The sequence below is a fragment of the Megascapheus bottae genome, chromosome 2, assembly GCF_031878675.1.
Source record: "Megascapheus bottae isolate mThoBot1 chromosome 2, mThoBot2.hap1, whole genome shotgun sequence".
Taxonomy (NCBI): Eukaryota; Metazoa; Chordata; class Mammalia; order Rodentia; family Geomyidae; genus Megascapheus; species Megascapheus bottae.
Window position 1 is genome coordinate 97066676 of NC_143510.1, and position 12338 is coordinate 97079013.

The following is a 12338-nucleotide window of genomic DNA, read 5'->3' on the forward strand; positions in this document are numbered from 1 at the left end:
CCTGTGTGTCTGAGTCTTCCCCGGGACTTATGTCTGCTGTGACAGCAGAAGTAGCTCTGTTTCAGGGGCACTGCCCCCTGAACATCCTGCTCGTCTTCCTGCTCACTCAACTCCTTTTTCCCCCCTCCAGTCCAGGGGCTTGGGCCTGGGCACTGGGCACTGTCCTTGAGTTTTCTCAAGGCTAGCCACTCTATCACTTCTGGCTTTTTCTGTGTATATGGCACCAAGGAATCAAACGCAGGGCTTCGTGTGCTAGGCAAGCACTCTACCACTAGGCCACGCTCCCAGCCCCCACTCAACTCATTCTAGGAATGCTCACCAAGTCCTCTAGACTCAGTCTCTTTTTAACAAAGAAGGGAAAGCCCTGGTAGGTAAAGGGACACATGTAGAGGAAACAAACATGCAGGAGGATTGCCAGAAGGCTGTCCCTGGGAGCAAGATGGATGAATGCCCTCTGCACACAAACCCAGGTGCCAACCCTTCCAGTTCTGCCAACTGCCATCACTATGCGACTTTCTTTTTTGGGGGGGGTCCTGTCACTGCCACCCAATGATGCTTCTTTCTTTCTTTTTTTTTTTTTTGCCAGTCCTGGGCTTGAGCTCAGGGCCTGAGCACTGTCCTTGGACTTTCTCAAGGCTAGAGCTCTACCACTTGAGCCTCAGCACCACTTCTGGCTTTTTTCTATATATGTGGTATCAAGGAATTGAACCCAGGCCTTCATGCATGCTAGGCAAGCACTCTACCACTAGGCCAAACTCCCGGCCCCAATGATGCTTATTTCTAAAGGCCTCCCCTCCACCCTCTAGAAGTCATCTTTGAAAAAGAGAGACTTGATCTAGGAGGATTTTCCTCTGATGGGTGGGGCTTTGCTGATTGGGTCCCCACTATTTATTTCTATTAACATTTCCTCTATTTCCTGTCAGGGCTTAACCAGATTCTCTGATGTCAGAGTGCTTGCCCTTTTCCAGGAGGCACACAGGGGCTGCTCTGCCAGTGGAAACTTCCATTTACCTACTTATCTGTTGGAACACTTTAGTAGGGACACTATTCTTCCATGTTCCTTAGCCATGCTGGTTGCATGAGAAAGGCTATAAATGTTTTCCTTTAATGTGCAATGTGCAAGAAGAGTTGTTTCCTTGGTCTCCTTCCCAGGCACTCTTGTTGGTGTGTGTGCTAAGAGCAGACAGATTACCAGACATCTCATGGGCTTCAGCTACTCACTTTCTCCTTTCCTGGGTGCAGGTGGAGGGTAGGAAGGGAGAGGCTTCTGGATTAGCTCGTGGCTCCTGCTGACATCACCCTGACTCTGATAGAGGTATTGCTGTCTAGTATGAGAAGACATCCAGGGTGCTGGTGGCTCACGCCTGTAATCCTGGCTAGTCAGGAGGCTGAGATCTGAGATTCATGGTTCAAAGCCAGCCAGGGAAAGAAAGTCTGTGAGACTCTTATCTCCAATTAACTACCTGAAAACCGGAAGCAGAGCTGAGGCTCAATGTGGTAGAGTACTAATCTTGAACAGAAAAGCTCAGGAACAGTGCCCAGGTCCTGAGTTCAAGCCCCTTGACTGACCAAAACAAAAATGAAACAGAACAAAGCAAAACACAAAAAAATCCCCAAAGTCCCTATTAAAACTAATAAGTTCAGCAAACTACACATGATACAAAATCAATTGTGCAAAAAGCAGTAATGTTTCTTCTATACACTGACCATGAACTATTTGAAAAGAATCCCATTTACAATAGTTCTAAAAATAGGAATAGTTGTTACAGCTGGGGGAAGTGGCTCTCACCTGTAATCCTAGCTATTCTAGAGGTTGAGATCTGAAGAGCAAGGTTCAAAGTCAGCGCCGGCACTGAAGAATCTAAGATTCTTATCTCCAATTAACCACTAGAAAACCAGAAGTGGTGCTGTGGCTCAAGGGGTAGGGTGGTAGCCCTGAGAAGAAGAGCTCACGTACAGCGCCCAGGCCCACAGTTCAATCTCCAGGACCAACAGAAAAAAATAATAATAATTGGGCATTGCTGATACTAAATAGGCTGAGATCCAAGGATCACAGTTCAAAGCCAGGCTGCACAGAAAAATCCATGAGATTATTATTCCATTTAACCAGCAAGAAATCAAAAGGGAAATTGGCTCAAGTAGCAGAGGGCTACACTTAGTGACATCCAAATGAGAAAGGGGGTTGGGGGTGGAAGAGGAAAGAGAAAAAGACAGAGAGAAAAGAGAAAGAGAAAAAAAGGGAGACCTGGAATTCAAGTCTCAAAATAGATTAGACAAAATAGATTAGACAGACAGATAAAAGAATTTTAAAAACAGAAAATTCTAAAATTTATATGAAACTACAAAAAATTCTAAACAGCTAAACAATTTTAAGTACAAAGAACAAAACTGGAGGTGTCACAATACCCAATTTCAAAATATGCTATAGGGCTGGAGGCGTATCATGGGGTAGAGTCCTGGCCTAGCACTCTATGTGAGGCCCTGAGTTACACACACACCACACAATGTAATGCAGACATATGGACACACACACACCACACACAACGTAATGCAGACATACGGACACATACACACCATACAATGTAATGCAGACATATGGACAGACTAAACAGAAGAAAGAGTCAGTCTACAAGTAAATCCATATACAAATTGATTTTCAATAAAGGTGCAAGAGTATACGGTAGAGAATGGACAATCTCTTCAATATATGATGCTGGAAAAACTATCCACAAGCAGAAGAATGTAAATGGACCCTTGTCTCAGCCCTTAGACATGAAAAATTGTAACGGAGAAGAGACACACATAAATGTAAGATCTGAAACTGAAAAGCTATTATAGGGAACACAGGCAAGGATCTAGATTCAATTCCAAAAACTCAGATAACAGAAGCAAAAATAGAGAAATCTAAAATCTTCTCCATGACAAAGGACACAAAGGTAGCTTACAGAATTTAGGCACTCTTTTTTTCCCCCTGTGATACTGGATTTGACCCCAAGGCCTTGAGCCTACTTGACTGGCACCGCTGTCCAGATCTCAGCCTCCTGAGAAGCTGGGATTATACATGTAAGTCACTGAAGACTGTTTCTCCCTTCCTTCCTCCCTTCCTCCCTCCCTTCCTCCCTTCTTCCTTTCCTCACTTCCTTCCTTCCTCCCTTCTTTCCTCCCTTCCTTCCTCCCTTCCTTCCTTCCTCCCTCCCTCCCTCCCTCCCTTCCTTCCTTCCTTCCTTCCTTCCTTCCTCCCTTCCTTCCTCCCTTCCTCACTTCCTTCCTCCCTTCCTTCCTCCCTCCCTCCCACCCTCCCTCCCTCCCTCCCTTCCTTCCTTCCTTCCTTCCTTCCTTCCTCTCTTTTCTTTTCTTTTCTTCTGCTGCCATTCTTGGGGTTTGAGCTCAGGGCCTAGGCACTGGCCTTGGGCTTTCTTAAGGCCAATGCTCTACCACTTGAGCCACAGAACCACTTCAGGCCTTTCTGGTACTGAGGAGCTGAACCCAGGCCTTTTTTAGATGACAGTTTCTTACTGTGTAGACTGGCCTGGCCTGGAATGCTAGATCTTCCTGCCTCAGACTTCTTGATGTGGGATAACAGGGATGTGCCACCACATCCTAATCAGTGTCACCTTGTCACCTGTGGTTCTGATCAGTCACCTTGTCACCTGTGGTTCTGATCAGTCACCTTGTCACCTGTGGTTCTGATCAGTCACCTCATACCTGTGATTCTGATCAGTCACCTTGTCACCTGTGGTTCTGATCAGTCACCTCATACCTGTGGTTCTGATCAGTCACCTTGTCACCTGTGATTCTGATCAGTCACCTTGTCACCTGTGGTTCTGATCAGTCACCTCATACCTGTGGTTCTGATCAGTCACCTCGTCACCTGTGGTTCTGATCGGTCACCTCGTCACCTGTGATTCTGATCGGTCACCTTGTCACCTGTGGTTCTGATCGGTCACCTCGTCACCTGTGGTTCTGATCGGTCACCTTGTCACCTGTGGTTCTGATCAGTCACCTCTGATCCTGGTGGCCCACTGGACACAGGACTGGCTCGATGTCCTCCAGTTCCCTGCCCACACAGGTTTGTCCTGCCCCCTTCCCAGTCTTTCAATGCCCCTGCAAACTCTTCTTTAAACCCACCACCTCTAGAAAGATGGAGGATGCCAAAGGATCTTAGTTCAAAAGGAGCCAGGGCAGGAAAGTCCATGAAACTCTAATCTTCCCTTAACCCCCAAATCTACCAATTAACCACAGATTTCCTTGTTACATTTTCATAGTTACAAATAGTTCGTGTGTGTGTGTGTGTGTGTGTGTTGTGTGTTGTATATTGTGTGTCTGTGCATGTTCCTGTCCGGAGCCTGATGCTGTCCCTGATCTATTTTGCTCAAGGATAGTGCTCTGCCCCTTGAGCCATAGCTTACTTCTGGCTTTTTGGTGGTTAACTGGAGATAAGAATCTCATGGGGGGCCGGGAGTTTGGCCTAGTGGTAAAAGTGTTTGCCTAGCATGCACGAAGACCCGGGTTCGATTCCTCGGTACCACATACATAGAAAAAAGCCAGAAGTGGTGCTGAGGCTCAAGTGGTGGACCTCTAACCTTGAGAAAGTCCAAGGACAGTGCTCAGGCCCTGAGCTCAAGCCCAGGACTGGCAAAAAAAAAAAAAAAAAAAAAAAGAATCTCATGGATTTTCCTGCCTGGGCTGGTTTAAACCTTCATCTTTGGTCCTTGGCCTCCTGGTAGCTAGGCATGAGCCACCAATGTTCAGCTTGCAAGCAGTCCAGTCTTTACAGCATTCAAAATAATTAATGAGGGCTGAGAGTATGGCGTAGTGGTAGAGTGCTTGTCTAGCATGCACTAAGCCCTGGGTTTGATGCCTTGGTACTACATACACAGAAAAAGCCAGAAGTGGTGCTGTGGCTCAAGTGGTAGAGCACCAGCCTTGAAAAAGTCCAAGGCCAGTGCCCAGGCCCTGAGCTCAAGTCCAGGACTGGAAAAAAAAGGACATATGAAGTACCATGGAGAACCTCAAAAGATGATGAGCAGTAGGGGATGAGTGGGAAGAGAAACATACTCTGGCTAGGGACCTGGAAAGGGGTATGTGTCTGGAAGGATAAAGAAGAGTGAACACTGCTACAAATTACAGTACTTGCACCTATGAAAATGTAACAGCCAGGCGTAGTGGTTCACGCCTGCAATCCTAGCTACTCCGGAGGCTGAGATCTGAGGATTACGGTTCAAAGCCAGCCCAGGCACTAAAGTCTGTGAGACTCTTATCTACAATTAACCACCAGAAAACCAGAAGTGAGGTTGTGGCTCAAGTGGTAGGGTGGTAGCCTTGAGCTGAAGAGCTCAGGGACAGCACCCAGGCTCAGAGTTCAAGTCCCACGACCACCAAAAAAAAAAAATGTAACAAACAAATGTGTTGGGTACACCTTCTTTTTTGTGTGTGTGCCAGTCTTGGGCTTGAACTTTAGAGTCTGGGGCTGTGTCCCTGAGCAGCTCAAAGCTAGCACTCTACCACTGGAGCTACAGATCCACTTTTTTGTTTGATTTTGTTTTGGGTAGTTAATTGGAGTTAGTCTCATGGACTTTCCTGCCTGGGTTGGCTTTGAACCACAATCCTCAGGTCTCAGTCTCCTAAGTAGCTAGGATTGCAGGCGTGAATCACTAAGCCTGGCTGGGAACAATATTATTTTTTTGTGGGTCATGGAGCTTGAACTTAGCCTGGGCACCGTCCCTGAGCTGTTCAGCTCAAGGCTTCCACCCGACCCTTGAGCCAAGTGCCACTTCCTGTTTTCTAATTGGAGATAAAAGTCTCAGGTCCTTTTGTGCCCAGGCTGGCTTTGAACCTTGATCCTCAGATCTCAGCCTCCTGGGTAGCTAGGATTATAGGTGGGAGCCACTGCACCTGGCTGTGCGAACATCATTTTTACAGAGAAGGGCACAGGGATATGATAGAGGGGATGAAGTTGATTAATATGAAGTATAAACCCATGGAACTATGACAATGAAATTCCCCTCCCATAACTGATTGATATGAACCAATTAAAAAAAAAATATATGGCACTTGGGCCGGGAGTTTGGCCTAGTGGTAGACTGTTTGCCTAGCATGCTCGAAGACCCAGGTTCGATTCCTCAGTACCACATACATAGAAAAAAAAAACCCAGAAGTGGTGCTGCGGCTCAAGTGGTGGAGCTCTAGCCTTGAGAAAACCCAAGGACAGGGCTCAAGTCCTGAGCCCAAGCCCAGGACTAGCAAAAAAAAAAAAAAAAAGTGTGAGAAAAAGGTTCCTGGAGTTTGGCCTAGTTGTAGACTGTTTGCCTGGCATGCATGAAGGCCAGGGTTCAATTCCTCAGTACCACATACACAGAAAGAATGGGACTGGTACTGTTGCTCATGTGGTAGAGCTCTAGCCTTAAGGAACGTCCAAGGACAGCGCTCAGCCCCAGAACTAGTGCGTGCATGCACACGTACACACACGTACACACACATACACACACATACACCCAAAATTGAAAGAACTTTTATTTTTGGTTGTAAGACCAGGACACAAATTCAGGATGAAAGTGGATCTTGGATAGAAGAATGGTGTGTCCAGGAAGAAAACTGCAAGTGAAACACCCACCATCTAGGTCTCTGCTCGGGATCAGGCTGTCAGTCACGTCACTGCCCTTCCTAGAGTCTTGCAGCACAGCTGCTTCATTCTAGCTGTCCACATCTCAACCCGGTTCCCTTCCTCAACAGACCCCTGGGAAGCGTCCCTCCCCCACAATGCTTTACTTATTGGCTGGTGCTGTGCCAACTGAGCCATCTAGCTAACCCCAAGAACACGTTTTTGATTTTTTTTTTTTGCCAGGCCTAGAGACTGAACTCAGGGCCTGGGCACCGTCCTTGGGCACTTTTTGCTCAAAGCTAGTGCTCTGCCACTTGAACCACAGTGCCTCTTCCAGCTTTTTTCTGTGTATGTGGTTCTGGGGAATCGAACCCAGGGCTTCATGCATGCTAGGTGAACACTCCACTAGGCCACAGTCCAAGTTGTTTTTAAATTGTTTTTTTTTTTTTTTTTTTTTTTTTTTTTTGTAGATCATGGGGCTTGAACTCTGCGCCTGGGCATTGTCCCTGGGCTTTCTCAAGGCCAATGCTCTACCACTTGAGTCACAGAACCATTTCTGGCTTTTTCTATGAATGTGGTACTGAGGTATTGAAACCGGGTCTTTGTGCATGCTAGGCAAGCACTCTACCACTAGGCCAAACTCTCAGCCCAAGTCTCACGTTCCTTATTGCCAGGCTGGCTTTAAACCTCAATCCTCAGATCTGTGTCCCGAGTAGCTAGGATTATAGGCGTGAGCCATTTTGCCTGGCTCAGCCCTAAGTTTTTGAATTTTAAAGATCCTTATTTGAACCTAAAGCCAGCTTCTGGCTCATTTGTTGCCTATGTAAGAACTTCTTGACAGCAATTGGAAACTAGGGGAGGGGGAGCTTCCCAGGAGTATGTTGAGGAAGGGAACAGGGTTGAGATGTGGACAGCTAGAATGAAGCAGCTGTGCTGCAAGACTAGGAAGGGCAGTGACGTGACTGACAGCCTGATCCCAAGCAGAGACCTAAGTGGTGGGTGTTTCACTTGCAGTTTTCTTCCTGGACACACCATTCTTCTAAGATCCAGGGTATCTCTTACCCTCCTCACTTTCACCCTCCTGTTCTCTTCCTTGTTGCTCCTTCACCCCTCCCTATGCTGGGCAGGTTTTCTGGCTCCATCTTTTGGCAATGGCCTCACAGCCCTCGTGTGTCAAATCCATCACTGTGTGGCCCTAAGGCATTTTGTGGTCAGGTTCTCTTGTCTATTCTACAGAGAAAATTGAGGGACAAAGAGGATGTCCCTTGAGAAGTGAGGTCAGTGGTGAACCCCTGGGCTGTGCCTATGCCTGCCGTCCTTAGGCCTCCCCGCCAGGAAGGAAGTGACAGCACAGCGCCACACAAACGAAGCCTTTATTGGTGCTTGGGTCTGAAGAACAGGTCTGGAGGCCAGGTCTGAAGGAGGGGCAGGGAGTAGGGAGCCACCCCTACAGATGGCTGCCTTTCCTCCTCCCTTCCCCAGGGAATTCTCCTCTGCACTGGGGCTGAGCGGCAGTGGGACAGGGGCAGGGGGCTCCAGACTCAGACCTCTATGGTCAGGGAAGAGGCAGAGCTTCCCAGACAGATCACATCCCAGGAGGGGTCTGAGTTAGGCTGCTGCATGCCTTCCACCTGGGCCAATTGCTGAGGTGAGGGTGCATGTGTGAGTGTGGGGAGGAGGCAAAGTAGATAGGGTTCTGATTGGCATGAAAGGACCCGTGGGTCCTCAAGATAGCACCCAGTAATTCTCAGCACTCCAACCTTAGTGTGTACCAGTAGGACTGGCTAAGGCACCGTGGCGTGCCTGTGTTCCCGCTGCAGGGTAGAGGTCTGGGAGTCCAACCCTCTGGGACCCGTGGTCTATTTTTTCCGCCGAGGTGTACGGGAGCCGTTGCCATGGCTGGAGGCTGGAACAGCCTGCTCAGAAGCTGCTCTGGAGTCCTTCTTGGCAGCTGGCTTTTGCTTCTCACCTCTAGCCAGAGGTGAGGATGGGACTGGCCAGGGGACCAGCAAAGCTTGCACTATTTTGACAGCTCCTACAGCCCCCAGGAGACTCCAGAGCAGGGTGGGAGGCTCCAGTGGAGACAGCTGCATCCTCACCCAGTGTAAAGCCCGGGCCAGGGCTCTGCTGGGGCTGCGGGCCCGAGGCGGGTTCTTGTCCTGTGGGAGAGGATAGAGGAAGGGCCACAGGACTTTCCCCCATGTGGGGGAATAACCCTGCTACCTCCCCGAGGCCGGCTGATATCCTCTAACCTGAAGCCCAAACTGTTTGAGCAGCATCTCCAGCGTCGGGTCCCCCAGAGACACAGACGGAAAGAATTCCTCCACCCACTGTCGTCGCCACCACAGGCTACAACAGAACTGGATGTGACTGCACGGCCGCAGAGCCTGGGCTCCAGCTCTCTCCCTACTGCCCTGGCCTTACCCTTGTTCCCCAGGCCGTGAGAACCAGTACTTGTAGCGGTGGGCTCGGATGTAGGTGGGTGGCTGCTTGTGGAAGGGGTAGCTGGTGACGTGGCTCTGGACCAGGCGGATTACTGTGGCAGGTGACGAGGCTCAGCCTGGCCTGTCCCTGTCTGTGGCCCTCCCCAACCCACCGTGGGTCTGCTCCTCACCTGGCTCCTTGCCCTGTAGCAAGCGGAGCACCAGGCTGGTGAACCAGGGACTGTGTGTGTGGGGGCCAAGGGCTGCGAACCACATTTGCCAATCAAGGCGCGGCTGGTGGGGCACCAGGACAGGGGGCTGCCGGCTCACATTCCCAGGCTTGTACATGAACTCGATTTCCTGCGGATGGATTCATGCTTAGCTAGGGCAGCTAGACTGAGCCGTGCACCACCCGCACGCTGCCCCTTAGGAGGGCTCACTGTCCAGTGGTGTCCGTCGTAGCTGCCTTCCAGCACCACTTCAGGCCGCCCACCCAACCCAGTCATCCGGCGGAAGAGGCCGTATGAGTTGGCCAGCTGCAGGTGCTCCACAGCACCAAACAGGTGGTGGGCCCCAGCCCAGAGACGTCCGTGGGTCCCAGGTTCCACATAGGAGTAGGGCACCTGCAGGACAGGTGGGCAGAGGGTTAGTGCCGTGCCTCAGACTTCCCCCCCACCTCGTTTCTTACACTGCTACCTACCAGGCTGATCAAGAATAAGGCAACTGTGGCAGCACCCACCACAGAAAGCTGGACCCCAGCACAGAGCCTCCGCAGCCACCCCTGCACCTGGGTCCACCTGGGAAGGAGAGGACAAGCGTGCGTAAGGACTGACCTAGAGGCTGCCGCCCCCCACCTTGAGCACAAACCTCCAGAAGGTGAGCAGCAGCTCCCAGGCCAGGGAGATCACGCCCAGCCACATGGTGGGCAGGGTCACTGTCTTCAGCCACTGCGAGAACTGGTGGAAGGTGAAGGCTGCCAGAGGAGGGAGATGTGAGGGGTTCGTTCAGCCCCTGCCCTCGGGCCCTCCCAAAGGGCACTCACTGGTTCTGGAGTGGATGGTGCGCTGCTGCCAGTCAACTTCCAGGCCAAAATAGTGCACGGTGCCATAGACCAGCAGCCCATAGACGGCCAGTTCCAGCAGCAGGGACAGTGAGGCCAAGAGGGCCTTGGGCCAGGCTAGAGGGCAGAACAGTCACAGACTGACTGTGGGTCCACAGCCAGGATGAAGCCGGAGCTGGTCCCTTCAGGGGCTTTTGGTGGGAAGGAGATAGCCTGAGAAGGTAGGGGGGCTAGGACAGCCCCGCTGTCTGGACAGGCTAGTACTCACAGGTAGGCTTCCTCTTTTGTCGGCTGCAGCCAGACTCAGCAGACAGGTGACGGTCGTCCAGGAGAGCAGTGGTGAGCACGAGGGTCAGTAGGTTAAAGAAGTTATAGTTACCAGTGATGATAATCAGGACTTGCAAAAGCACCTAGGGTAAAGGTGGGTCTGCTTTCAGAGCGTGGAAGGGCCACAGCCATTCTGTTCTCCCCGGCGCCACGACAGTGGCCTCAATGTCCTCCAGTGTGATAGTAGCCCCAGTGTGGGACAGCACAATATCTGCACAGCTGAGTAACCCATCATCACTTTGCCTGGAAGGCTTCTGATAGCAGCCACTAGTCCCCCAGGGCTACTCTGTCTCCAGTGGGACCCGCTGCATAGTGGTGAAAACCACACCCCATGCCTCACTTACTTGAGCATAGAAGGCAACCAACCGCAGGCGGCGAATGGGGGCAAAGAACAGCAGGGGCACTGCAACCTCAATCAGGAAGGTGGCTACCACGCTGAGCTTGTGCAGCCAGACTGGCAGGTGGTGCGCAAACCAGGCAGCAGGTGTGGGCAGGCACTGTGTCTCATAGTGGTAGGTGAGGGCTACAGGCAATGAGTAATGGTTAAGGCTGGGCAGAGTCTCAAGACCACCCCAGATTCTGGCCCGGACCCTCACCGGTGAGTCCCCACCATGTGGGGCAGCGGCTGGTTAGCTTGACCACACCAGAGGCAAACATGAGGCGAAACAGCAGCCAGCGCACAAGCCAGAAGGGGAGGCCTTCATGGGGTGAGGCCCCTGCCAGCCAGCCCTGAGGGGCCTGCTTGTGGTTGGGCGGCTGCCTCAGTGGTGCCACCAGCACAGCCAGGAAGCCAGTCTCCAGCAGCAAGGAGTCCCTATGGGGAGAAAAAAATAGCACAAAGGCCCCTCCCTACCAAGGATGCCCACCTTCTGGGTCTTCCCAGGAGAAGCAAACACTCTGCCCAGCCTCAGTAGCCCTAGCTCAGGAGTCACTCACCACTGGAAATAGAGAAACACTTGGCCCACCTGCAGGAAGAACGGCTGTCAGGGATCTGGGGTGTGTCTATCACCACGGGGTGGGGGGGGCGGAGGGACCAGGGGACACTTGCCTGGCAGGCTGACAGGTAGGCGGCCCAGAGCAGCAGGTAGAGGAGGGGATGGCGCAGAGGGCGCAGCAGTAGGGCACCCAGGGCCAGCACTGTGCCCATCAGGGTCAGTAGTTCCAGGCCCTGGGCTGTGTCCAGCCCCAGTCTTGGTGCTTCCCACAGCAGCGTTGGTGTCTCCCACAGCTGCTGCCAGCGCCCCTTACCCTGTGGCCTCAGTGTCTTCCGTGCAGGTAGGATGCCATCTGGGCCATAGAGGCCTGTGGGAAGACATGTCAGGGATAGGCCCTGAACACGGCCCCTCCCAGGGTAAATTCAGCCTCCCTCAGTCAAGACTCAGAGACGCCCCCCACCCAGGCAAAGCCTGAAGTCACTGCAGACGAGTTAAAAACCTGGGACCCCGCACTGGGGGCAGGAGGCTACGGAACTCCGCGAGCAGGCACTCCACGCGCGGCAGAGCCCATTTCCTTTTCCTACCTGCCCACCAGGTCGGGGAAAGCCTGTTTCCCACCCGAGCGGAGCGCCCGCACCCCGCGGGAAACGGACCATTGCACACTGCCCTCCTGCTACACCCGTGGGGTCCACAGGACAGAAACCACGGCTCTAATCTACCTCGAGGCCTGGACCGCCCGCCCGCCCCAAACCACGCGGGCGTAGGGTCGGGGCGGAGGACTGGCTGAGGGACTGCCGCCGCCCTCGGCGCCCTCACCCGGGATCTGCGTGTAGAGGGAAGCGAAGGCGAACATGAACACCGCGGCCACACCCTGGAGGAAAAGCTGCCGCGGGAGCCGGGAGCCAGCCATGTCCGCTGCGGAGCCGGATGGACCGGGGACTCGGAGCCCGCAACCACGCCCCGCCCTCGCATTCCACCGGAGCAGCGGGGCC

General features: G+C 52.2%; 1 protein-coding gene across 1 annotated transcript; it reads right to left on the reverse strand.

Annotated features, from left to right (window-relative positions):
* Positions 1–7956: 7956 nt before the first annotated feature.
* Lmf2 (lipase maturation factor 2) lies at positions 7957–12310 on the reverse strand. Its single transcript, XM_090328964.1, has 14 exons — positions 12163–12310; positions 11460–11713; positions 11348–11376; positions 11008–11225; positions 10756–10934; positions 10353–10494; positions 10067–10201; positions 9892–9997; positions 9725–9821; positions 9465–9647; positions 9216–9384; positions 9026–9137; positions 8854–8950; positions 7957–8760 (listed from the first exon to the last, which is right to left on the reverse strand). The coding sequence occupies exons 1-14, from the start codon at positions 12254–12256 to the stop codon at positions 8461–8463; spliced, it is 2115 nt and encodes a 704-aa protein (XP_090185090.1). The 5' UTR covers positions 12257–12310; the 3' UTR covers positions 7957–8460.
* Positions 12311–12338: the final 28 nt, after the last annotated feature.